The sequence below is a fragment of the Lissotriton vulgaris genome, unplaced genomic scaffold, assembly GCF_964263255.1.
Source record: "Lissotriton vulgaris unplaced genomic scaffold, aLisVul1.2 SCAFFOLD_211, whole genome shotgun sequence".
NCBI lineage: Eukaryota > Metazoa > Chordata > Amphibia > Caudata > Salamandridae > Lissotriton > Lissotriton vulgaris.
In genome coordinates, this window is record NW_028251874.1 from 1,347,114 (window position 1) to 1,373,438 (window position 26,325).

Here is a 26,325-nt window from a genome sequence, read left to right on the forward strand (position 1 = left end):
CGCTCTCACTTACACAAGCCACAATCCTGTGGGTATACACGCTGGTCATCCACCCCAGCGCTCTCACTAACGCCGTATATCAACGACGACCACATTCCTATGAGCACCTTCAGTTATATGTTGGGAAGTCTCTCTCTCCCTATTCACTAAGGGCTTGCTACTACAATATTAGGAGTTAGCCAATTAATATAATGTACCTCTTATTCTTGGCATCATAGGTCCACTCGCTCCCTATTTATGTGATCACCACTTACCTGATTGGGATTACTCATCCATTCATATAACTAATAATCACCTAGGAGATACATTTACCTGGATTGAACAAGAATACAAGGCACCTTTCAGTTTACTACAAACTGGGGGTTGTTTATTGTAACAATAATAAAGTACACATATACAAAACTATGGGGTCTCTATAACTAGCAGTAACTTTAACACACCGCTGAAAGAAAAGGATTAGACATACAATAGCCTAGGGAATAAAGACAAGATTAAGATGCAAGTGTAAAGTAAACTAATGTGACGGAATCAATATCACCTGATTAGTGTGAAGTCTTGTTCTAGCTGTCATCTGGGTTCCTCTCTCGTCTGTGCCTTGGCTCATCTCGGACTCTCTCTCTCTCCTGCACTCTTGGATACACCTCTGCGCTGATCACTTTGCACTGGACTCCTCTCCCCCACGAACTGTCTCCACCTTCCAGCTTCAATCTAATGGTTCCTGCCGCTCTAATGCTTTTCATTCCACTAGCTTGTTCACTCTGTCTCTGCGCCAATGTCCAATTAACTCCAGCTGCTCCCACAGGTTAGTCCACGATCTCTCCTCCGTCTCTTCTAAAAGGCATTACTTCAGACTCCAGCTATTCACACCTCCTCCTGATAAGTAACTGCTTCTGACTGCTTCCTTCAGTTCCAGCTCACTATTCAACTCAGCTCTCTCCAGCTTGAACCCTCTCTCTCTCTCCTACTCCAACACCTCCTCACTCTTCTACCACTCCAGCTTGACTCCTCTCCGCTCCGCCAACTCCACTCGACTGCTTACCACTCCTCCACCTCAACACGACTGACTGACTCCGCCTCTGCACTTCACTGATATAGAATGCTGTTTCCTCATGGAAAGTTCCACCCATCAGCCTGCCGCCCACCAGATCTCTGCATCACCTCGCATCAAGGACACACACCCAGCCGGCCGGCCTTTTGTTGTGTCTTCCACACAGAGAATAATACAGCCTACCGATAAGGGCTGGCCCAGACCGGTTCTCTCCAAGTGAAAAACAGCTTTAACTATAAACTTTACCTTTACCCTGAAAAGCCTCTCAGCTCCATCAAGATGGTGTCCCTCTAGTTCTAGGCCTGTAGGCCTGAAAGGGATGAAATGCCCCTTAGCTCTGCCAGAATACCTACATAAACCATACCAATGTGTCAAGTATGTCAAAGCCAAAAGGCAATAGACAGGTTAGAGTCAAGAATAAAGGAACTATCATCATATTAAGCAGCTATCCTCTTCTAGGTCTGGAAGAAAGGGCTTAAAAGGGCCAACACAAGCTAAGAATACCTATCCTAGATGTGAGCAAGACTAAGATCTATATCACTGCTAAATAGAGCCAAAAACTCTGCCATTACATTCCACCCTTAGATCCTTATCTTGCGAACATCTATAAACAACAACATCCATATAAACAAACATCAACACAAGCTATCAACAAATCAAAAACTAAAAAACTCTCTAAAAAGAATGACAACTTAAGGAAATTCCACCTGAAACTCAATGTAGGGAATACAAATCTAACAACCAACTGAAAACAAATCAAAGCACCCTTGATTTGAATGCTGAAACATATCTGAGATTGGACCTGATAACAACAGAAACTAACAAAGCCATCCTCAAACTAAATGTGCCTCAACTTCTAGTGATAACTGGTGAAGTCTAGTGATGTAGGGACTTATGTGTTGAATGAAAACAGCAAGGGGCCTAAATGGGGCCTACCTACTCCGGACAACTTAAGAACTAAATGTGTTTCAACTTCTAATGAAAAAACAACAAAGGGCCTAATTGAGGCCTACCTACTATGGTCAACTTAAGCTAATGACGACTCATGAAATCTATTGGTGTAGGGGCTTGTTTGTGGGATGAAAATAACAATGGGCCTAAATGAGGCCTACCTACTATGGTCAACTTAAGGAAACATTTTGGTGAAATCTGAGAAATAGACATGACAAACGGTTCTCAAGGTCTGGGCAAACATTAATACATAATCATACTAAAATACACACCTCCCAGGACAATCTAAAGTCTAGGGTAACCACCCTTTGATCAATCAAAGTGAAATTGTAATAACAGGAAAAAATGAAGACAACCCCATTCCTACAAGATAGCTGGTGTAGCACTAACCCTAAAACAGTTAGCACCTAGTTTTCATCACACTGTGGAACACATGTGTGTACCACCATTAAAAAAAAAATTGTCCTTCATTGGCAAAAACTGTTCTGCAAAAAACAGGAAAACTATAATAGGTGACTGCATAACCATCAAAACCATGATGACATGTTTTTTTTTTAAAAGTGGGGCCTGCTCGTAGTGATTGCAAAGAAAAAACATGGGAATAATGCAGGCCAAGGAATTACATAACCAAATCCTTTCGCGGGAAATTTTATCACGCCGTATTCTGTGACAAATAAAAAAAAGTATAATTGTTTTTTTTTTGTTTCAAAAATAAGTCCAATATCAATTTTGGGACATCAGTGTAGGTCACCACCCTGCATCTTCGGTATCCGGACACTTCCTCCGATGCGGCCATCCACCACTAATCCGGTCTGGTCTGGTCTGGATCCATCTTCCAAAAATAACAAACTAACATAAAAACATGAAAGTAAAAAACTAAAATAAGAAAGGAAGTGGGGGGGGGGGGGGGCGACCCACGCACCAACACCACAACCCAGCAATCCTAGGACAAGAAAACAAGTATCATTAATCTTGCATGATAAAATTTTCTATTTAAAAAGCACCCCGGGTGCCTTTCATTATTGAAAAGAAAATATCCTAATTAATTAAAAACATTATCAAAATCTAAATTTTTTTTTAAGGACATCCAGAAGGGCCTCCTCTGTGAGACAGCCCCTCCCTTCAGAATACGCAGGAGCCAGGCTACAGTGTGAAGTAATTTGAAACACTGCCAAGTGATGATCTCACAGCAGGAGCAGGGCGTTGCAAGCCTCCCTTTCCCTGATCAGGGAAGCCTGCCCAGGCCTACTGTATCTAACTAACTCCAAGGGCCAAGAGTCTGCAAGAATCCCTTATCAGTAGGCAATGAAGCCGTCTGCGCCGACAGCCAGGAAGAGCGAGTTCACCCCTCCCTTACATAAACATTCCGTCCGCGGAACAAAATTGGATTATGGCCAATCAAAACAGGACAGGCGTGTTCGGAGCCCGCAGAGGAAAAAACCTGTCTTCACAAACCAGCTGGTCTGCCAAGGTCGACAAACAAATTCCTTGTAAGCTTGTTCCCAGGCCTGATTTCTCTAACTAACGAAAGCTAGCATTTTTAAAAAAAAACAATTCTGTTACAATGTACTGCTACTTAAAAGCTCCACTTTCTAAAAGACTTTAGTCTAACTAATTCAGCTAAAAGGCAGCATAATTGAAATATGGGCACTTATTTAGAAAGGGGCAACTTACTTCTGCACACAAAATTATGCATTCTGCATTTGAAAAAACGAATTATCATGGACTATTGGGTTTAATATTTCCCTGCACATATCATTTACCGTGCAAGGTATTACCTTTCCATCAACAGCTTGTCAAAATACATAGGCGAGCCTTATAACTAAATGCAAATTAAACTAATGTAAGGGAGATGGTAGTGTGTTATAGTTATCATATTTTAACAATATATTCTGCTCCACCCTAACTATACACACTATCATCCAAAAAAATAAAAATATATACTGTCAGCTGTTGAAAGAGAAATAATTTTTAAAACAACATAAAATGCAGACACATTTCACCATTGTATTTTGTTCGACCAGGGGCAACATGTAATTTTGCATTACAGCGTAATTTATAGCGCAAACTTTGCAATTCAACCTAATAAAAGGGCCACATTCAGATATTATCAAACAGCCATTTAATTTCTAACTGAGTGAGTCAACTTACAGATGCCGGTTTAACTGCATACATTCACATTTGAAAAAAAAAGGTTCAGTTTGCATTTGGGAAAAAAAAAATAATGAGAACACATTTATTTTAAAAGCACACGGTTGCCTTTCACTAATTAAAAGCACATGTTACCATGCACTGTCGGGCAAGATCGATTATTCTCAACCTGTGATCATTTGCAAAACATCGGCCAGCACATTCCTTTCTAGATGGAAAACCCTCAAAGAAAAATTAATGAAAACAGCCCCGTAGCGCGCGCACACCAACTGGGCCATCTTCTAATATTTCACACATTTTAAACCATGCATTCAAAAATAATTCTCCACACGTCTGTGGATGCATATTAAGAAGCACATTTAAAAGAACACAGCTCTCTCCGTGCAAACCCTTATCTCAATCCGACTAGTTGATTTATAACTTACCGACCCCTAAGAGTCAGACACATGAAGTCATCTGTTCCAAGGCAAACCCACACAAATTCATAAACGCACTTCAAAAAGAATGTGAAATGAACAGAGCCCTTCGCAAAGCACAAGATGTTACCTTTCCGTCAAGAAGCTGACAAAGCACGTAGGCAGACCCAGGAACCAATAAAAGTCAAAATCAAACCATATGTTAAAAATAAAGACTGCCATCTCAATTCAAGATATTAACCCTTTGGCAGCTCAAGCACAATCAATTCCCAATGACTGCAGATACATGGGAAAATCATGAACTCATCTCTCCACGTTCACAGATAACACAAAACAATTTCTCCAAGCATTTGAAAGAGAACCAGCTCTCTCCTACCTAACGCAACAATAACATGCCCTGTCCAAGCCACGACCACATGGCGCTATTCACAAGCCATATTTACAAGACAAGCTCTTCACAAACAACATATCCAAGGCGCAATGCACAAGGAACACAGCAAATCAACATAAGAACATGCACCTCACAAGCCACATTAACATGGCGCTATTCCCAAGCCATATTTACAAGGAGCTATATGCAAAGAACTCCACAGATCATATAACAATGAACACATTTCACATTGCACAGCATAGGCAGATGCAGCAAGCAATTTAATGGACAATTTAAAAGCATTTTTTACACACATTTATACAATTGGACCATCACAAAGATGTAACTGGCTCCCTCATGTAATGCCATCCTTCAACCCTGACAGTTTAAACACCAAAATGAAAACCATTCCTTCCACCCTGAATAAGCCAAATGCCATGATGTATTGCAATCTCCTCACGCTGCAACTGTTCAAGCCCATAGGTTACACAGGCTACATAATCTTCAACATTACGCCAGATGGAACCGGCGCTCAGGGCCCTCCCTCACAACACATGGGAAACTCTCTAAGCACATGGCCAGGCACACAGGCTTCGTAAACTGTTCGTAGACGCCAGATGTAAAGGCCGGATTTTCTGATTAGATGGGATCAGCCCCTAGGGGCCCCTCCAACCCAGCCAGAACGTAACCACCTCCCTCCTCAGGACCATCTATCCAGGCACCTGGGTACCTACCTGAGGATGGGGAACTCGCAATATACAAGCTCATATTATTAGAAACACCACTAAATCTATAGGGATACTAAGAATACTCACTGATTACTAAGGATACCTTATAGTCTCGCGGCCACTCAGACCCAGACTAATCTACCCCAGGGCAGATATGACACACAATCCGGTGCGTCTACACATGGGCCTGCAGAACCCAATGCTCTCTTTTCCAAACGGTTTACAATCCGGCAAACCTACACGCCAGTATCCCCCCTGGCGCTCTCACTTACACAAGCCACAATCCTGTGGGTATACACGCTGGTCATCCACCCCAGCGCTCTCACTAACGCCGTATATCAACGACGACCACATTCCTATGAGCACCTTCAGTTATATGTTGGGAAGTCTCTCTCTCCCTATTCACTAAGGGCTTGCTACTACAATATTAGGAGTTAGCCAATTAATATAATGTACCTCTTATTCTTGGCATCATAGGTCCACTCGCTCCCTATTTATGTGATCACCACTTACCTGATTGGGATTACTCATCCATTCATATAACTAATAATCACCTAGGAGATACATTTACCTGGATTGAACAAGAATACAAGGCACCTTTCAGTTTACTACAAACTGGGGGTTGTTTATTGTAACAATAATAAAGTACACATATACAAAACTATGGGGTCTCTATAACTAGCAGTAACTTTAACACACCGCTGAAAGAAAAGGATTAGACATACAATAGCCTAGGGAATAAAGACAAGATTAAGATGCAAGTGTAAAGTAAACTAATGTGACGGAATCAATATCACCTGATTAGTGTGAAGTCTTGTTCTAGCTGTCATCTGGGTTCCTCTCTCGTCTGTGCCTTGGCTCATCTCGGACTCTCTCTCTCTCCTGCACTCTTGGATACACCTCTGCGCTGATCACTTTGCAGTGGACTCCTCTCCCCCACGAACTGTCTCCACCTTCCAGCTTCAATCTAATGGTTCCTGCCGCTCTAATGCTTTTCATTCCACTAGCTTGTTCACTCTGTCTCTGCGCCAATGTCCAATTAACTCCAGCTGCTCCCACAGGTTAGTCCACGATCTCTCCTCCGTCTCTTCTAAAAGGCATTACTTCAGACTCCAGCTATTCACACCTCCTCCTGATAAGTAACTGCTTCTGACTGCTTCCTTCAGTTCCAGCTCACTATTCAACTCAGCTCTCTCCAGCTTGAACCCTCTCTCTCTCTCCTACTCCAACACCTCCTCACTCTTCTACCACTCCAGCTTGACTCCTCTCCGCTCCGCCAACTCCACTCGACTGCTTACCACTCCTCCACCTCAACACGACTGACTGACTCCGCCTCTGCACTTCACTGATATAGAATGCTGTTTCCTCATGGAAAGTTCCAGCCATCAGCCTGCCGCCCACCAGATCTCTGCATCACCTCGCATCAAGGACACACACCCAGCCGGCCGGCCTTTTGTTGTGTCTTCCACACAGAGAATAATACAGCCTACCGATAAGGGCTGGCCCAGACCGGTTCTCTCCAAGTGAAAAACAGCTTTAACTATAAACTTTACCTTTACCCTGAAAAGCCTCTCAGCTCCATCAAGATGGAGTCCCTCTAGTTCTAGGCCTGTAGGCCTGAAAGGGATGAAATGCCCCTTAGCTCTGCCAGAATACCTACATAAACCATACCAATGTGTCAAGTATGTCAAAGCCAATAGGCAATAGACAGGTTAGAGTCAAGAATAAAGGAACTATCATCATATTAAGCAGCTATCCTCTTCTAGGTCTGGAAGAAAGGGCTTAAAAGGGCCAACACAAGCTAAGAATACCTATCCTAGATGTGAGCAAGACTAAGATCTATATCACTGCTAAATAGAGCCAAAAACTCTGCCATTACATGAATGTATTAATAAATGCATCCAGGGGACCCTTTTAGAGGGTCCCGAGAAAACCTACCAAGGATTGGTATGGTCTCTGACTAACCTTAGCCAGCCTGCCACTGGTATGGCGTCTGGACCAGGGGCCTTGCCAGATCTACTCTCCTTAATAGCAAGGATGACCTCATCACATGAGAAAACAATGTCAGGAACACACTATCTCAAGCCCACTGTAATAGTAGGAGAGGAAAGAATAGGGTCCGATGAAGGTGTACCAAGAAGACTTGGTTTGCTATACAGCTGTTGAAAATAGGCAGCCCAAGTATCTCCATCAATGGCCAGGTCTAACCTTTTCTCAGGCATTTTAACCCACGGAAGTGGGGCGTTGACTAGCTTCCAGAAAACCGAGGAATCGCGACTTTCAGAGGCTGACAACAATGTCTGCCAAGCCTTCAAAGTTTTTATCCTGCTCTTGATAGCATGGCGGTAACGATATCTAGCCTGACGTATCTCAGATACGGACTTCGGGATGGACTGTAAAGCCTTTTTCAATATCTTAAGTGCTCGTGTGCAATTGTTATCGAACCATCCTTTAGATATAGAAGGGCCTGGCTTGAACTGGCGGGAAAAGTAACTTTTTTAGAGTTTCTTGTATTTTTGAAAAAGATTCCAAAATTTTTTGACGGTGTTCTGACATAGACAGACAAATATGGACCTCTTCCCACCTCATCTCTATTAAGTTCTTAAGAAGACCAGCAGGCTCAATTTTTTCCCATTTAAGAGTGTAGCCATTTACCGCCCCTATTGAAATTGGTTGGTCATACCTTACCGAATGAGTATGATCACCATATATCTGATCTAGCGTATTCCATGAGGATATCAAGGAGGCGTGCATCTTAGAAAAGAGTACAAAGTCAATGGTAGAGTTTAAGCCTCTTTCATGAAAAGAGGGTTTAAAGGGTAATGGAGGTGAGCATAGCTCATTTGCAAAAGCTAAGTTAAAATGTGCTAAAAAGCTATTTAGTGCCTCCCCTGTTTTTGAGTGCATGAAATGATTTGAGGTATCATCATTATCCGGGGAGGAAATAAAGTCACAGAGTCCCCTTGAAGCATACTGGCAGGTGTAACAATTAAAATCGCCCATAAAGGCGATGGCCCATTCCCCCCCAAGCAGCTCTTTAACAGAAATAACGGCGTGAAACAATTCATTTAACACCCTCTCCAAGCCATGTAATGGCATATTATTATAAAAGTTTATTATTAGCAGATGCAAAGATTTACCTGTTTGAATGGAGATAATTTGATAAGACTCCGTGAGAGAATGTTTCCGTACACTCAAACCCCTGGCAATATTAACGTAAACACACAGCCCACCCCTATTTCTTCCTTGCTTACTCGGTAACACCGGTGAGTGCAAGGTCTGAAAGCCCAGAAGATGAACCGGGGTTTGTACCCACGTCTCCTGGAAGCATAAAACTGAAAAAGAGCTAACTAAATCAAGCCAAGATGGTAAGCCTATTTTAGTGGAAATGCCAGCCACATTCCAACTAAGTATCTGAATTTGGGAAAGTGTGCCACGATTCATAGAATGATTATAAGATACCTCTGTGTTATTCTCCTGATTTACCCAAGATTGTTTGGTTAAGGGTTCCGGAAGTTCTGCCCGACTTGCTGACCCACTAGAGTCTATCTTGGTACACAGAGAAACGCTATTTAAAGGTGCTACGTCGGAGCTCGCACTAGTTACATTCCCTCTCTCAGAGCTATCCACCCTTGCTAAAGTCAATGTGCTACCAGAAACTTTTGTACCGAGCTGTGATCCAACTATAGAAAGGTGCACATTTTTGTATAAGTCCAAAGACTCGAGAAGAAGTCCTTTCTTCGGGCTACTGATTTTGCAAAAAGGGGACCTAACACCCTCGCTGCCATTTTTGCTCCCCATAAATGTTTTTGACTTCAGATTTTTAGAAGGCACAGTGTTCAGGTTTTGATATTTGGGAAGGTGCTCAAAGCAATTTGTCGAGGATGCATCTAGGGTGGAAAGTCATTCAATATCATCCAGGCCGGAAAGAGGCGCATAGGGGTTAAAACAAGGAATATTCCACTGAGGCGTTGTAGGTGGCGGGCAGTGGCCATAGCCAGAGAAAACATGTGGAAAGGAACGAGGAAAGGTGTTTTCCATATATCTTGGCCTTGAGGGATAGGAATTATATGAAGATCTATATTGCTGGGAAGAAAGATAGTTTTCGCAGGGCTGTGTTAGACAATATTTCTTACGGGGTATCAAGGCTTCAGGATAAAAGTAACTCACATTTTTGGGAATAATCGGCCCCCTACTAGTATCTGTAAACCAATCCATGATGTGCGAGATGACTCTGTGATCTCTAAAAGTGACAATCACGACATCGCCCTCAATGTCCTTTGGTCGCATTCCCACCCAATTTGTTCGTCGCACAGAAATTATGTCACCATTAAGGTGAGGTGGCAGTGGTCTGTTGTTGCATAGCCAATAAATAACCTTATTATAATGTTCAAAAGATCCTGATGGTAAGGGCGAAGCATCCTGTTAGAATAATAACATATTTGGAAGCGTCTGGGGGTAGATCCACATTTCTTTCACGTAGAATCTGGGTTGGTTTGGTTTTTTTCCTTGTTCAGCTGGGAGTAGGTCTTTTTATTCCCCAATCTTGCTGATTTCACAAGTGCATTTACTTGAAGAGACTGTGATTCTTGGGGCATCTTCTTGGTGGCAAAAGAGACCTTAGTATTCGCTAGATTTATTTTTGCAGAAGGCATTGGCACAATAGCTGTTTTTGCAGCGGATGTTGCTGTAACCTTAGTTGTCACTTTTTCTGCCTCCGAGTTCGTTGATTTTATTACATCATTTTTTGTTTGGATCGTTTGTTTAGCACCTTCGACAAGAGCATCTAATTGGATGCCTAGTCTCTTGACTCTCTCTACTATTGGTAGCAGCAAGGCTTTCAAAAGCTGTTCCATCGCATCAGTAAAGTCTTTCAATGATGGAGGCACATAAGAAGGGATGATATCAGATGGGCTAGTCGAGGCTAAGCTTGGGGCCCTTTCTACAATTCCAGCTAATTCCTGTCCCAAAGAGACTTTAGATGGCGACAAGTTACGAGTAGAGCTCGCTATTTTTCCCCCGCCTCTTTTTCTTCGTTTTTTAGGAGGCGAGCGTATGATACCGCGTTTATTTTTTAAAGAATTGTTATCAGTTAATGGTCTAAGTTCTATAGGAGGGGGAGGTCGTGTTTGCACATGTTGATCAACCCCTGAGCCTATTTGAGCCACAGAAAGATTTAGACTAGGATGTTCAGAAGCTTTTAGATCTATGGGGGTATTAAGATCAATTAAAAGATTGGAAGGGGGAGGTGGGTCTGACTGGGTGACAACAGATATCGACATATTAGCCAGCTTTGGGGAAGAGCTGATTTGAAAGATCAAAGGGATATTCTCGGTATTAAACAGATCAGCGTCTGTGTTTTCAATTGTGACATTTTCTAAGTCTGGTATATTTGTTTCCTTAGGAATTGGAGCAATGACTGTGTTTTTTAATAGTTCAATAGAGAGGCGACGTTCCGCACGTCGCTCTGCCAATGCTATATCTCTATCGACGTCGGCAATTGCTCTCGAGAAATATTTATCCGGTGGGAATTCATCCGCCGCGGATGTAGACATTTCTGATGGTATGAGTTTGTTATTAGAGAGTTTTACAGATCGGGGGTCAGGGCGTAGATGTTAAAAAGTATGCCCAGCCCAGCCTTGTTTGGCCTTGTTTGGCCGTAGAGGGCCCGCCCTTTGCCCGGGCTTAGCCCGGCGCAGCTCCCGCGACGCGGAGGGCACTCTGCACTTTAAAGCGCCTCCTGGCGCGTCACGATCCCCCGGAGGCGGCTGGGAAACGCAAGGGCACTTGGGAGATGTAGTTCCTCCCTGCCCCTCGGTCTCCCCCCCACTGCGGTCGCGCTGATGACAAGGTAGCTGCGACGGCAGGGAGAGACCGGGCGTTCCGCTGTACTGCTGCCGCGTGGATTCACCTGTGAGAATTGCAGCATCACCCCCACAGCAGGACCGGCACAGAAAGAAGTCGGCAAAGGTATGCTCCTGATAAGAGAAAGTCCCCGCTCCACCGAGGGCACTCTGCACTTTAAAGCGCCTCCTGGTGCGTCACGATCCCCCGGAGGCGGCTGGGAAACGCAAGGGCACTTGGGAGATGTAGTTCCTCCCTGCCCCTCGGTCTCCCCCTCACTGCGGTTGCGCTGATGACAAGGTAGCTGCGATGGCAGGGAGAGACCGGGCATTCCGCTGTACTGCTGCCGCGTGGATTCACCTGTGAGGATTGCAGTGTCACCCCCACAGCAGGACCGGCACAGAAAGAAGTCGGCAAAGGTACGCTCCTGTTAAGAGAAAGTCCCCGCTCCACCGAGGGCACTCTGCACTTTAAAGAGCCTCCTGGCGCGTCACGATCCCCCGGAGGCGGCTGGGAAACGCAAGGGCACTTGGGAGATGTAGTTCCTCCCTGCCCCTCGGTCTCCCCCCCACTGCGGTTGCGCTGATGACAAGGTAGCTGCGACGGCAGGGAGAGACCGGGCGTTCCGCTGTACTGCTGCCGCGTGGATTCACCTGTGAGGATTGCAGCGTCACCCCCACAGCAGGACAGGCACAGAAAGAAGTCGGCAAAGGTACGCTCCTGTTAAGAGAAAGGTATACTTATCTACACTAATCGTAGGTTGAGATATTTTGCAATGATTAATGATACACAATATAAGTTTGAGACTCTTACATTGATTCAGCACAAGTATTGTCAATTAAATGAACCTATAAGAAACAGGTATAGGATTTCTCTTTTAGCAGAGTTAATATTTTTTCACTAGAAGTTAGGAGAAGGAATTCATTTTTAAGATTCAAAGACCTCTTTTTTTAATGAGATAAATTAACAAAAGGAAACTGTTCCGTTTAATAGAACTAGTATCTCTACTCTACAGAGTTAGTGGATGTTTAGGGATCGAGCAAAATATATTATTGTTTAAGTCAATTGCTTTATGGAGGAATATTAAATATGAATGGTTATTTATTTACCAGAGACAAATCCTATGAGATAACCTTTAGTGTCATATTGTACTGAGAAAATAATTAAATGAAATGTGCACAGGTTTAAAAGAATATCATTTAAATGATCAATATAATCGTGTGGAAATGTACTATGAATGTATACTATATATTTGCGATGTTATTCTCATTTACAATTGTTTTGATATCTTGAATGGTTTTCATGTTCTCTTTTTGAGTGATAATTGACATTTTAATTATAAAATGTTATGTGAAGCAAAGTAAAACATATGATAACTGTTCATCTATCTGTCTTTTTTTGGATAGAAAATATTGTTTATGATAACCCAATAATCATGTAAACAATATTGTTGTGTTGCATAAACTAGGGCTCTGGCCTAGCTGAATAGGCTTTGGCTTTCCCACCCATGGGTGCCTGGCCGAAGTTCAGTGCTCCATTGCTTAAACTTAAACAGAATTCCAAGTTATTGAACCCCCATACAACCCCATTGGGCATATGTGCCGGTGTGGTGTCTGTGCATTCTTGGCTATTTATTTATTTATTTATTTATTTATTTGATTTGTATAGCGCGTTATAGCCACCGGGGCCTCTAAGCGCTGGTTGTCCAAATTAACTAGTAAGGCTGAGCATATTACTTGATCTTAGAGTGCGCTTAGTGACTGCTCCATGCTTGTTTGAATAACACAGTTTTTAGCTTTTTCCTAAAAGTCAACAAATTGCGTTCCTTCCTAAGATCTGGGGTCAATTTATTCCACAGAGCCGGGAGTGTTTTAGAGAAAGCACGTCCCCCTACCGTGGCCAGTTTAAATCGGGGTTGGGATAGGAGAGTAGCATCCGAAGAGCGTAGAGTCCTGCTCGGCGTGTAGAGAGAAATTCTGGACTTAAGGTATGTTGGTGCATTCCCGTACAGCGTCTTATGCACTATACACAGTCCCTTGAAAACTACTCGCTGCCGAATTGGGAGCCAATGAAGCTCCTGCATCAGCGGGGATGAGTGGGTCATCCTAGGTTTCTTGTAGATCAACCTGGCCGCATCGTTCATAACCCCCTGTAGCTTATCCAGCAGCCGCTGGGGTAACCCTATGTACAGGGAGTTTCCATAATCCAGTCTGGCCAAGATTGTAGCTGAAACCACCTGTTTCAGGGTGGAGAACGATAGCAGCGCTGATATTTTTCTCAATTGCCGCATTAAACCAATGCAGGTTCCTACTACAGTCGTGACCTGTTTTTCCATGGATAGTTTCCCATCCAGGTACAGACCCAAACTTTTGACTGCTACCGCTGGTTTCGGTGGTGCACCCAGCTCTACCGGCCAGAAACTCTCGTTCCAGGGGTTGCCCGTGATGGAAATGGGCAACACTTCCGTCTTATCCGGGTTAATTTTTAGGGAGTTTTCACAGCTTCTCCATTGTGAGCAGGTATACAGTTTGCTGAGTCCCAAGAAACTCTACTGGCAAGTTAGCTATGCCAAACTCTCGTAGTGTAGCACATAGAAGTAGCCTTCCAGTTGCCAAGCTCCTAGGAACATCCTACTCTTGTTACAAATGTTCATATTATTCTTGCTGCTAGTAACATACATGAGTGCTGTTCTAATTATATTCTGTGTGGTTATTACTCATGTACTTAGCAACAGGCTTAGACAGTCGAAATAAACACTTTAAAACAGTTCTGTGAAGAGTTCAGGGAGGCAGTGGTAATTCGAACCCAATTTTGTTCTTTAGCATAGCACTCACAAGTACTGTACTAAGAAAAGACACTATATATGTTTTAAAGTGTTTATTTCGACTGTCTAAGCCTGTTGCTAAGTACATGAGTAATAACCACACAGAATATAATTAGAACAGCACTCATGTATGTTACTAGCAGCAAGAATAATATGAACATTTGTAACAAGAGTAGGATGTTCCTAGGAGCTTGGCAACTGGAAGGCTACTTCTATGTGCTACACTACGAGAGTTTGGCATAGCTAACTTGCCAGTAGAGTTTCTTGGGACTCAGCAAACTGTATACCTGCTCACAATGGAGAAGCTGTGAAAATAAGACTGAAGTTGAGAAAGAGTGATCCCTAGGAAGGAAAATACATATCAATTGGGCTTAGCTCTGCTCCTCTCTGTTTGGCTCTCAGCATAGGAACGGAGGCTGCAGCCGTCTGGCAGGAGCTCTTGCGATAACGCGGGATGAAGATCTCTCTAATTCAGTGCTCAATTCATGAGTGTTAACCACTGACTTTTACTCTACATTGGGGGACTTCCCATTAATCCGAGACGTAACTGCTATGAACCAGCATGATGAAAATATGTTAAACAAGACGACATATATATTTTTCACATTCACTGTCAGACCTTGTAAGGCAGATATCATGGAGCTGGTAGCAGACTTGTGTCGCCTTGTGTGGTAGCAAAGTTATTGTTTGGATAAATTGAAACAGTCATGAGTTCCCCGAAAGATAATGACATGCCGCATACCGACCAAACACAGACAGGATAACGTGTTGGGAGTTTACAACAGTTGTGTGTCTAGTTATCTATTTGGAAAAATAATATTGTCTGTGATAACCATATAATCATGTTAACAATGTTTAGGTAATATATATATTTGTAGTTTTGTGATTGAAGATTGTTGTAATGAAATATATGTGCTTTCAGAATGTTATATATTAAATGTTCTCTGAAAACTGGACCTTACATTGTGAAGCATGTAAATAAAACGAAATGCACTCCCCAAAAATACTTTATAACCTCTTTTAAGGCTCTAAAGGTAGATGTATTATTGTTTGAAACAAGACGGTAGGGTCATACTGGCTGGGCTGGTTGAAGTACATGCAGGGTCACTGGCTCTCGCAGTCTGTTTCTTTCATTTCCCTAAATAGCCTGTTTCAAGATTCAAATGTTAAAGACACAATACATTCGAGCAGCGGTTCTTAGCCTTTTCAATTCTGAAGTCCCCCATGAATTCATTACTGTAATCCAGTAATTATTGGATGCCGGGGACCTTTGGCCTAAGCTATTTTTTACAATACTCAAAAATATAGACACAGGAATACATGAAACACGTTCTCAAATATTGAAATCTTTTATTTAATTCACAATCAAATATTGAAAAAGGTTCACAATTTTCAGTTTTGCTTCTTCATTCAAACATACTTTATTGATTAGTATTCATTAATTTTAATAATATTTAATTTTGTAAAAACGTTTGCAGACCCACTGTGTAGGTCCCTAGGATCACAGGTTGTGAACCACTGCATCACAGAACTAATATTAGTGAGGCACAATACATATAAAAGGGAGGCAAACCACTATCCACAAATTTAAAGATTTGGGAATTTAGGGAATGTTACCATATCATAACATTTGATATTTCGGCAAAGGAGGTCTAATTTTTTAATAGGCAAATTACTAGATGCTCCTCCACAGTTTTCCCGTCAACAAAGTGTGGTGTATACAATGGTTCATCTACGTGTGTTCACCATTCTGTACGACTTACAAGAAGACGCTAGGTAGCTTAATATATTTGCTACAATAGTGACAGCAGCCAGCAGAAAATAGATAGGATCCCAGGTGGCTCTGCAGTCGGCAGTAAACAGATAGGATCTCAGGTAGTGTCAGGAACTGCCAAGGCGCCTGCCTAAACTGTAAAAACTACATCTCCCAGAAGTCCTGGAGGTGGGCGTGGTCCTATAAAAGCTGGGTGGGCCCATTCCATTTCGTTCGTGATTTTGTAACCAGCAGTGCTTTGGTATCCAGACCTTGTTTGCAGGCAAACCTTTTTCCTGTTTCAGGCGAGAGAAACTCTGGACGTTTCTTGGTTTGTTTATGGGAGAGCGGAGGAGTCGCGTGACTGCTGATTCCCGCTGACTCGGGGGAGTTACCGAGTTGCGTTGAAAGGTGTTTGGCGTCTAGTGGCAAAATTCGTCACGGTCGAAGCTGTAGACCGTGAACTGAAGAGAAGTGATCTAGAGCGTGAGCGGACACTTAACAGCGATCTTCGACCTGTGAGTAACAGGCAGCGCGTGGTTTAACGCGATACATGTTTGTTTGATAAATAACTCTTGTTATTGAAACAGAGACAGTCTGCTGATTTAGAAACGGACACGGCTGTGTTCAGTACTTTTGTATTTTTGCATGCAGAGAGAGAGCGGAGTGTAGTGGAGATACATATCTACTCACCACCGCTACGAAGAAAAGCACTAGTGTTTCTTGGGTTAAGTGCCAAAGCAGAAGGTTGTGGGGTTCTACGCCTTGCCGTGTTTGGAGCAAGTATTCTTTGAGGATCCTGTGGATATCGATACATAATAGAGCGGAGGACAGTAGTAGGAGGCTACGTCTTGCCGTGTCTATTAAGGAACCTTTTTTGTGCATTTTAAAGGAACTACTTTCAGTTTTCACGTCATCGGTTCTTTGGATTTGAATCACTTCGAGTTGTGGAGCGAAGCACATTTATATTTTGGATATGAACTAATACAAGGCGGGGTATGTTACCAGCTGAACTAAGGAATACATATAGGTGATCTATATGGTACAGGAGGTTAACCTTTTCTTGTATTTTCTATGGACCAGAGGTTCTGTTATTCAATACATAATACAACAGAGAAGAATTGGAACACACTTTCTTTATTTAAGGTGAATCACTTGTTTTGTTTAGTGAGAATGAAATGAGTGTAGGGTTTAGCTGTGTTCATTTATAACCGTGTATTTATTTTCTTGTCTTTCAGCTATCCCTTCCCTGCAGTCCCCTTCCGTCCCTATCTTGTTCTATTTATTTTCCCTCGCCCTATCCCTCGAACACACTGTGTTTTGTGTAGCAGTGTGTTGGTGAGGTCGGGAGGTGGAGTTTTATGTGCATCAATCGGATCCTGCAGCGTGGAGTCTGACAGGTAGAAGGTGGACACTATAACACCGCAGCCAGGAGCAAACCAATAGGATTTCAGGTAGAAGGTGGTCACTATGATGCCGCAGTCAGCAGCAACCTTATAGTTTACATACATCTTTATGCAGACGGATAAGGCTGTACACTACTTCTACATATAATCTGATTCAACAGCACAGCCACGGATGGTGGCACACTGCTTTTATACAACATTTAATGCAACAGTAGAGCCTTGGAGAACGGCACACTGGTTTTGCACAACATCGGACACAATGTTGCAAACTTCCAACAAAAGTCTCTAAGGAAGAATGGATTATAAAAATAAATTGGAGAATTTTGGAAGTTGGTGAGAAGAATCTATCACTATTCCCCTCTTTTTGAATTGAGGTCAGAACCTCAGGAACCCACACAACAATGACCGACATGGCTGGGGCCGTTGGTGTACGTACATTAGACCATTTGTCTTACTTATGTTAGACATTCTGACCTTCTTGCTTCTCTTCAGGAACATTATGTAAAGACTGGCTGTCTGAAACAGAAAAAAACTAGGAAAAAATGACCCAGACTCCCTTGTAGAAAGCTCTCAGTGTATCAAGTACAGTATTTATTGATTTTACAGAAAGCAAAAGCAAACTCTCACTTTAGGAGTAAAACAAAAAAGTCTGTTGTGCGCCCGTGTGAAATATGGCAGCCACTCAGCACACTTTAGGTGGTTTTAGAGGAGCTCCTGTTGCTCCTCTGAAGACACAGGGATAGCCAGATTGGTGGAGATCGCTAGATATGGTGGACCCTAGTCCAACGGGGTAGTGGAAGTTGTTACCCCTGCTCCTCTGGCAGACTATGGACGATCTGTCAAACTATAAAGGAAAGGAACAGTCTTCAAATGTAACTCAAAAAAATCACTAAAGAAAGACGGGCTGGATTCAGGGTATGGTGGACAGGGCACGCTATCAAAAATGCAACAAAACATCATACCAGCCACACCAACGGTCCTCCCACCAGCCCTGTTTAGAGTTGGATAGATTGTCAGCCTTTCATAGGAATTCCCACTGGGTCTGTCGATGGAAAACTTCTTTGAAGGAGAAAGGGCTCAGGAAGAAAACCCATCAGACATTATTAGATAAAGCAGCTCTATATAAGAACCTTAAAAAACGAAAACAAGTACAATTTGTATTTGACAAATTCATGTTTAAATCCCTTGTGTGGCACACTGCTTTCAAGTACTCAACATTCTGTGGTATTTTTATGGATTATTAACAAGAGTAGTGGCAGGAGACAGACATATTTTTAGTTTTCCTAAATAAATCTGGTATGGATTGGGTAGAAACGACTGGATTAGGTTCCCAAAACAGGAGTGAATTCAGATCTCAGTATTACAGATAGTACTTCTCTCTTTATTAACACAGAAGGAGAGGTAGTACCATCTCAAGCAAAGACCCATCTCTCACTCTGAGAGAAGGCATACTGGCGAGGATAGTCCCCTATGATTCCACCTGCCCCAGACTCCCTGCTGAAAGCAGTCATGCTATTGAGATTTGACCCCTCTATTGCCAAATAAACTAGGCTCCTTGCTGACATCACAAATTATCTTTATAATTTAGGGAATAAATCCCATTTAAGATCTCCTATACAATCAGCAGTCTAATACCATGAATTCAAATACATTTGTTGTTTTATTACATATCTAAAAACATACATTTCATATTAATATGTAAAATCTAGTCATCATTGTGTACATTTCATAGCCTCATGATTGTTTTTGCTGTATCATAATTTCGTTCATGTTAATTTCAAAGTAAACTGAGTTTGATCCTTGTACACACCTCTGTAGTGTGGTTTTTAAAGGCTTTTGGATGTCCATACATAGGTGGTGTTTGGATGTTTGGTTATGTATCATTAATACAGATTTCTAAAGTATTGGGTTTCAAATTTCTTATTCCACTAATGGCCTAACAAACCACTTGTTCAGTTTAGAACGTGTTGCTGATAACGTGAAAGTAAAGTGTGTTTGGCCCTGGAGCAAACCCCTGTAGTGTATTATGTATAAGGATGGGTGTGCTGAAGAGCAGTCTCGTTCCTGTTCCTGAGTGGCTGTGTGGTGATGATGATGATGGTCGGCAGCAGGAAGAACATCCTAGACTCTACCATTTGTTAAAATGAACTCAGTGGAAAGCACTTATTTCTACTATCTTTGGCTACTGAAGATGTATCCTTTCTTCTGATGTGCATATTATATCAGTGAACTCCTTCGTCTAAGCAAGGCTGGGCCATGAGAACACTGTTTATTTGGCAGCTCCAGCAACACAGAAGCACATTACAGATGATTCAGAACGCTACGGTCTATCTTATTTGTGGTCGGAGGACGTCCCAACTGCATCACAAAGTTTCACTGCTTGCGCACGAGGCACCACATACTTTTTATGTCCATTCATTCACTTGCAGTTTATAAAACAAGAGTTTCTTTTTACTTGTAAAAACAAACCTGAATATCATTTGTGTCAAAAATCTGTATCTTTTGTGTTCCTTTACTTCTAAATCCATTTTTTTTTCCAGAGACAAAGTTCAAGAAATGTAAAGTAGGGAGTCGATAGTTCTGGACTGTAAGAGCTGGAATTCTTTACTGCTCAAGATTCCTTACTTAACTGTCAAGCTTTTAGATACGTATTAAGAACTAAACTTTTCGTCACCTCTCACTGGGATCATTACTTTCGTCATCATGCACGGATTCTGTCCTTTGACCAGTTAGGAGTTGGTTGGTTGATTCTCTGTAAATATGAAAGGTCTAAAATATATTCATATCAAATGAATCTGGCCGTGAATCACTTACAGTCAGCGGTGAGCCAGCAAATTTCTCAAGGGTCCTGCTTGATATTGGACATCTCTGGGGAAGTGCCACTATGGTGGGTGCATTAACAGATGCATGTGATGAGTGAAATTAGCATCATGTATCCCAACTCAGTGCTTCGGAGGTAAATGTTGTGCGCTGCAAGCATTAACTCTCAGAGTACAGGTCACAATTTCCTACTTTGACTTCTTGTGCCCTTGGGCGTTGTTCTCTTGCACCTGTCATTGAACCAGTTATTGCACAAAATGTCCAAACACCAAAATCAGCTAGAAATATTCTCCAGTCTATGCTTGGTAAACTTATTCATGTGTGTTGTGTTTATAGGTTTTATCACTAATCCCTGTAGTTAGCTGAAAACCCTTCCGTCAAACACTTCCACATCCACTACAATGGTATGGTTACTCTCCTGTTTGTGTTTGTGTAGTGCACTTGAATGGCATTTCCCCTAACTGGGTTCGCTGGAGATTTCCTAATGTTGAAGGGGCACTAAAACTACTTCCTCATTCACTGCAGTGGTAGAGTTTTCACCTGTGTGTGTATGCTGAGGGTTCCTTAATGCTGAGTAAAAACTAAAAATACTTCCACATTCACTGCAGTGGTAGGGGTTTATCACCTGTGTGTGTTTGTTGATGTCTTTGTATTTCTGATAATTGACTAAAGCACTTAACACACTCACTACACTTGAAAGTTTTTTCCCCAGTGAGTGTTCGCTGATTATTCTTAAATTTTGAGGAACGACTAAACTATTTCCACATTCATTGCAATCAGATGGTTTATACCCTGTGTGTGTTCGCTGATGTCTCTGCAGAATTGATAACAGACTAATGCTCTTCATACATTCACGGCACTGTAATGGCTTTTCCCCTGTCTGTGTTCACCGATGACTTCTGAGATTTGAGGAATCACTAAAACTACTTCCACATTCATTGCAATGGTATGTTTTTTCCCCAGTGTGTGTTCGTTTATGTTTTTGTAGGCCAATAACTGACTGAAGCTCTTCACACATTTACTGCAATGCTATGGTAATTTTCCTGTGTGTTCGTTGATGTCTTCGAAGATTTGATACATCAATGAATCTCTTTACACATTTATTGCAATGGTATGGTTTTTCCCCAGTGTGTGTTCGCTGATGTGTTTGGAGTTCTGATAACCGACTGAAGCTCTTCACACATTCAGTGCAATGGTATGGTTTTTCCCCAGTATGTGTTCGCTGATGGCTTTGTAGGTGTGATAACCGCCAGAAGCTCTTCACACATTCAGTGCAATGGTATGGTTTTTCCCCTGTGTGTGTTTGCTGATGACTTTGAAGAATTGATAACTGACTGAATATCATCAGACATTCACAGCAATGGTATGGTTTTTCCCCAGTGTGCGTTCGCTGATGTATGTTGAGGTGTGATAACCGACTGAAGCTCTTCACACATTCACTGCAATGGTATGATTTTTCCCCTGTGTGTGTTCGCTGATGAATCCTGAGATTTGAGGAATCACTAAAACTACTTCCACATTCACTGCAATGGTATGGTTTTTCCCCAGTATGTGTTCGCTGATGTCTTTGTAGGTGTGATAACCGACAGAAGCTCTTCACACATTCAGTGCAATGGTATGGTTTTTCCCCAGTATGGGTTCGCTGATGGCTTTGTAGGTGTGATAACCGCCAGAAGCTCTTCACACATTCAGTGCAATGGTATGGTTTTTCCCCTGTGTGTGTTTGCTGATGACTTTGAAGAATTGATAACTGACTGAATATCATCAGACATTCACAGCAATGGTATGGTTTTTCCCCAGTATGTGTTTGCTGATTGCTTTGTAGGTGTGATAACCGACAGAAGCTCTTCACACATTCATTGCAATGGTATGGTTTTTTCCCAGTGTGTGTTCGCTGATGAACTTGGAGTTGTGATAAATAACTGAAGCTCTTCACACATTCATTGCAATGGTATGGTTTTTCCCCAGTGTGTGTTCGCTGATGGCTTTGTAGGTGTGATAACCGACAGAAGTACTTCACACATTCAGTGCAATGGTATGGTTTTTGTCCTGTGTGTGTTTGCTGATGTCTTTGAAGATTTGATAACTGACTGAATGCCTTCCCACATTCATTGCAATGGTAAGGTTTTTCCCCTGTGTGTGTTCGCTGATGAATCCTGAGATTTGAGGAATCACTAAAACTACTTCCACATTCATTGCAATGGTATGGTTTTTCCCCAGTGTGCGTTCGCTGATGTATGTTGAGGTGTGATAACCGACTGAAGCTCTTCACACATTCACTGCAATGGTATGGTTTTTCCCCTGTGTGAGTTCGCTGATTATCTTTTAGGAGTGTTAACTGATTAAAGTTCTTCACACATTCATTGCAATTGCACGTTGCTTCTCCTGTGTGAGTTTGCTGATGGTTCTTTAGTAGCGATGACAAACTAAAGCTCTTGCTGCTTTTGAATGATTTTTCTTTCTTGGTTAGTGTCTCTGGGTCAGGTTTATATTTGTCTGCATCCCATGACTGCGTTTCCTGAGGAGCTAACATGGCTGATAGAGCACTTGTGTTATTTTCACATTCCATGTATGTGTGTGGTATTTTGGATGGTTGATTTCAGATTTCACAATGAAATACAGGACTCTCTAACTACATATATTATAATTGTTGCAAGTAAAGCTTCTTTGTAGGTGGTTTATTTATTTCTTTATTTATCAAATGTCTTTAGATTGCGGAATGGTTTTGCATATTTATGAGTGAAGATCAGTCTTCCTTCTGGTCGAAGCAAATTGGGACAGTCTGTTGTAGATCAGAGAACCTCTCTTTCCTTTACCATTCAGTTGTCAGGCTCCACTCCCTTGTGGTTTTCTCTTGTTCCAGTGGTTTGGCCAGAAAGAGATTACAATACACCTAGCGTTCTGAATGGTGGTCTGCCATCATTACAGGAAGCAGAGCAATGCTGTATCTACCTCATACCGAACACCTATATCAAAGCTGGTGGTGGACGCTTGTTTATACAGGAAGTGGTTTGTCATTGTTGTTGCCTTAATTTTCGAGAGGTCATTTCTTAGTCCTGTTGCGTGGAGGTGCACAGCTCAGACTCTTGAATCCACTGAACTGCTCTGGACTGCCTCTTCCAGGATATATCAGTTTATCTTCAGGTTCCTCAGTCTCTCTGCAGATCTTTTTCTAAATATTGGAGCTCATTATTTCTAACCAATTTTCTTCAGATTTGAACGATTATTGACATTATTCACGATCATTTGTGCATTCAAGGCTGGTTTCCTGTTGGATGTAAAGAGATTTAAAATCACTAAATGGAAATGTAAGAGAATGTGAATACACAATATTTAACTAGTTGTAAAAGACATCTGGTCATTACCATTTATGAAAGTTACCAAGAGACATTTCACCATACACAGATATTTAACTAAATGTTCTATAGAACATGTCACATTTTACTTATTTCAGAAAAGGAGGTGATTTTCTAGTGTTAACACAGTAACTTAGTACAGAAAGAGCACACAAGGAGTGCCCACTTACTAGAGGTACAGCTTTACAAGACGCACATGCAAAGATTTCATTTAAATAAGAAGGGTTTGTGTAAGAAGAGATGGATCAGAATGTGTTGCTGTCACTTCAATTTTAGAAATTGTATAACAGCAGCAACCCTTTCAAGACTACATGACAAAGAAAACTCTTCAGGAAGTATATAATAAAGGTAACGCTCCAGGAAGTATATAATAATGGCAAAGCTCCAGGAAGTATATAACAAATGTAGCTCCATTCACACTCTTCTTGACAGTACTTTCCAGTTCACACTGGAGCAGCTGAAGTTCTAACTCCTGTCTTTACTTTTCTGTTTGTTAAGTTATCTTTGCCACATTCCTAGGAATGGTTCAAGAATTTGTTGGAATATTGAAGCATTTATTGTAGAGATTCCATCACAACCAGTAATATACATGCAATATCTCTGCTGCCAATACGTGTCTGCTTTTTGTCTTTTTCTACCTTACCAGGGTATTGGACTTAATGTCTTCCGTTTGGTGCCAGCATGCTTCTCAGTCAGGGGATGGAGCATTGGCAGAGTGGGACAAGATGTCCATTGCTTTCAGGTGAGTGCAGCATTACACCGTTGGGAATTTCTTAAAATCAGCTTTACCTTATCACTGTTCATCTCCTTCAATACTCCCTTATGTCTGTGTGCTCGCTCTGCAGGGTTCATTGACAGCTAAATCAGGGGTGTGACTCGATAAACACATATGATAGACAAACGCCATAGTTGGCAGTAGAAGGATCAAAAGCGTCTTTAGAGAAGCTCGCCGGGACATAAAAACGGAGGAAGTGCACAGGTAGCTACAGAGGAGGCGAACATGTAGATAGATGCTCCATTTCGGGTCTATTTCAGGCTTTTACTGGGCTGGGAATTGGTGTGCACTGTATCTTAATCCTGCAAAACACACAAGATGATGGACGGAATGTTGCAAAATGGCAAAACATTCACCCCCAGTCACAGATCTGGGTTTGATCCATCGTTATTTTGCTCACCAAGCCACCCCAGTTCAGACATGGCCACATGCAAATCAGTCTTGACCCTGTGCCTCATGGAAATAGTCCAGCCCGAACTACCAAGCCATGTCTTCCCTGGACCGGAATCAAGCATCCTAGGGCCGGTTTCTGGCTATCAGCAGTCTTCAGCCAGGATCGCTTGACTCCAGTGGCGTAGTGCGAATGGGACCCACGTCTGGGTATACCCTTCCCACATAGGGTTAACAGCAAAACACACAAGATGATGGACGGAATGTTGCACAATGGCAAAACATTCACCCCCAGTCACAGATCTGGATTTAATCAATCGTTATTTTGCTCACCAAGCCACCCCAGTTCAGACATGGCCATCTGCAAATCAGTCTTGACCTTGTGCCTCATGGGAACAGTATGCTCAATAAGCCACTGGAGTCAAGCTATCCTGGCTGAAGACGGCTGATAGCCAGAAACTGGTCCTAGGATGCTTGATTCCATGGCTGAACTGGGGTGGCTTGGTGAGCAAAACAACGATGGATTAAACCCAGATCTGTGACTGGGGGTGAATGTTCATCAAGGGACATAAAATGATCCCTTGAAACACAGCGGCAGAGAGGCGAAATCGTCAACCCAGATGGAGAAGAGCAGGGTATTCCACTGTTTCTGGATCAGTAAGTGGTTTTGAACCTTTCTAAGGTTAGGAGGCATAGAATTCCATTGGGTCGGAGCTAAGACATGGAAGGAGAAACCTCCCGGTCTGGCTCTGCTGTGACATGGGATGTGGGCCAGGTTTAGATTGGTGGAGTGTAGTGTTCTGGAGGGCATGTAAAATCGCATCCCGGCAGCTAGGCTGAGACTGGGTACTCCTTGGATCTCTGTTTTTTATTAGTTAAGTCCTTAAACAGTTGTCGTGTATCCATTTGGCCAACGCTGATACACATTTTTTAGATTTGCCACAAAAGCCAGTCGACTCTGCCGACAGGGAAATAATTAGCTGAGTGTCATCAGCATACAACACTATTGAGATGTGAATATTAATAAGGGTAGAACTGAGCTCCGAACCCAGAGGGATGTCAGGAGTCAGTCCTCTTTGAGGCAAAAGGGGGGTATAACTTTAAAAGACCACTCCTTTAAAAAGAAGGTAAACCAGACCAGAACTTTGCCCTGTACCCCCAGGTCAGGGAGGCGAGTTAATATTATTGCATGTGAGACAGTGTCGAAGGCCGAACTTAAATGTAGGAGTATCAGAGCCTGGGATTTGCCAGCATCTGCAGTACTGTAAAGGGATTCAGCAACTGTTAAAAGAACAGTTTGGGTGCTGTATAATCTAAATCTATTTTGGGAATAATCTAATATTTTATATTGTTCAAATATTTTGGTTAGGAGGTTGTTCATATGTTTCTCCCCATCCTTGGACTGAAACGACAGAAGAGAAATGGGTTGATAGTTTTTGGCTAAGTGGCATTTAGCAAAGGCTTTTTTAGAAGACGGACAATTCTAGAAATAT

At 42.3% G+C, this 26,325-nt stretch overlaps 1 protein-coding gene across 2 annotated transcripts in view; it reads right to left on the bottom strand.

The window, feature by feature from the left end:
- Nucleotides 1-19,135: 19,135 nt before the first annotated feature.
- Nucleotides 19,136-26,325, bottom strand: part of LOC147662729 (uncharacterized) — a 74,833-nt gene continuing 67,643 nt past the window's right edge. For both annotated transcript variants that reach the window (XM_086950942.1, XM_086950941.1), the window contains exon 2: nucleotides 19,136-23,579. In XM_086950942.1, the coding sequence (XP_086807068.1) occupies nucleotides 21,330-22,880 (1,551 nt within the window). In that variant the 5' untranslated portion in view covers nucleotides 22,881-23,579 and the 3' untranslated portion in view covers nucleotides 19,136-21,329. The remainder of the gene's footprint in view (nucleotides 23,580-26,325) is intronic.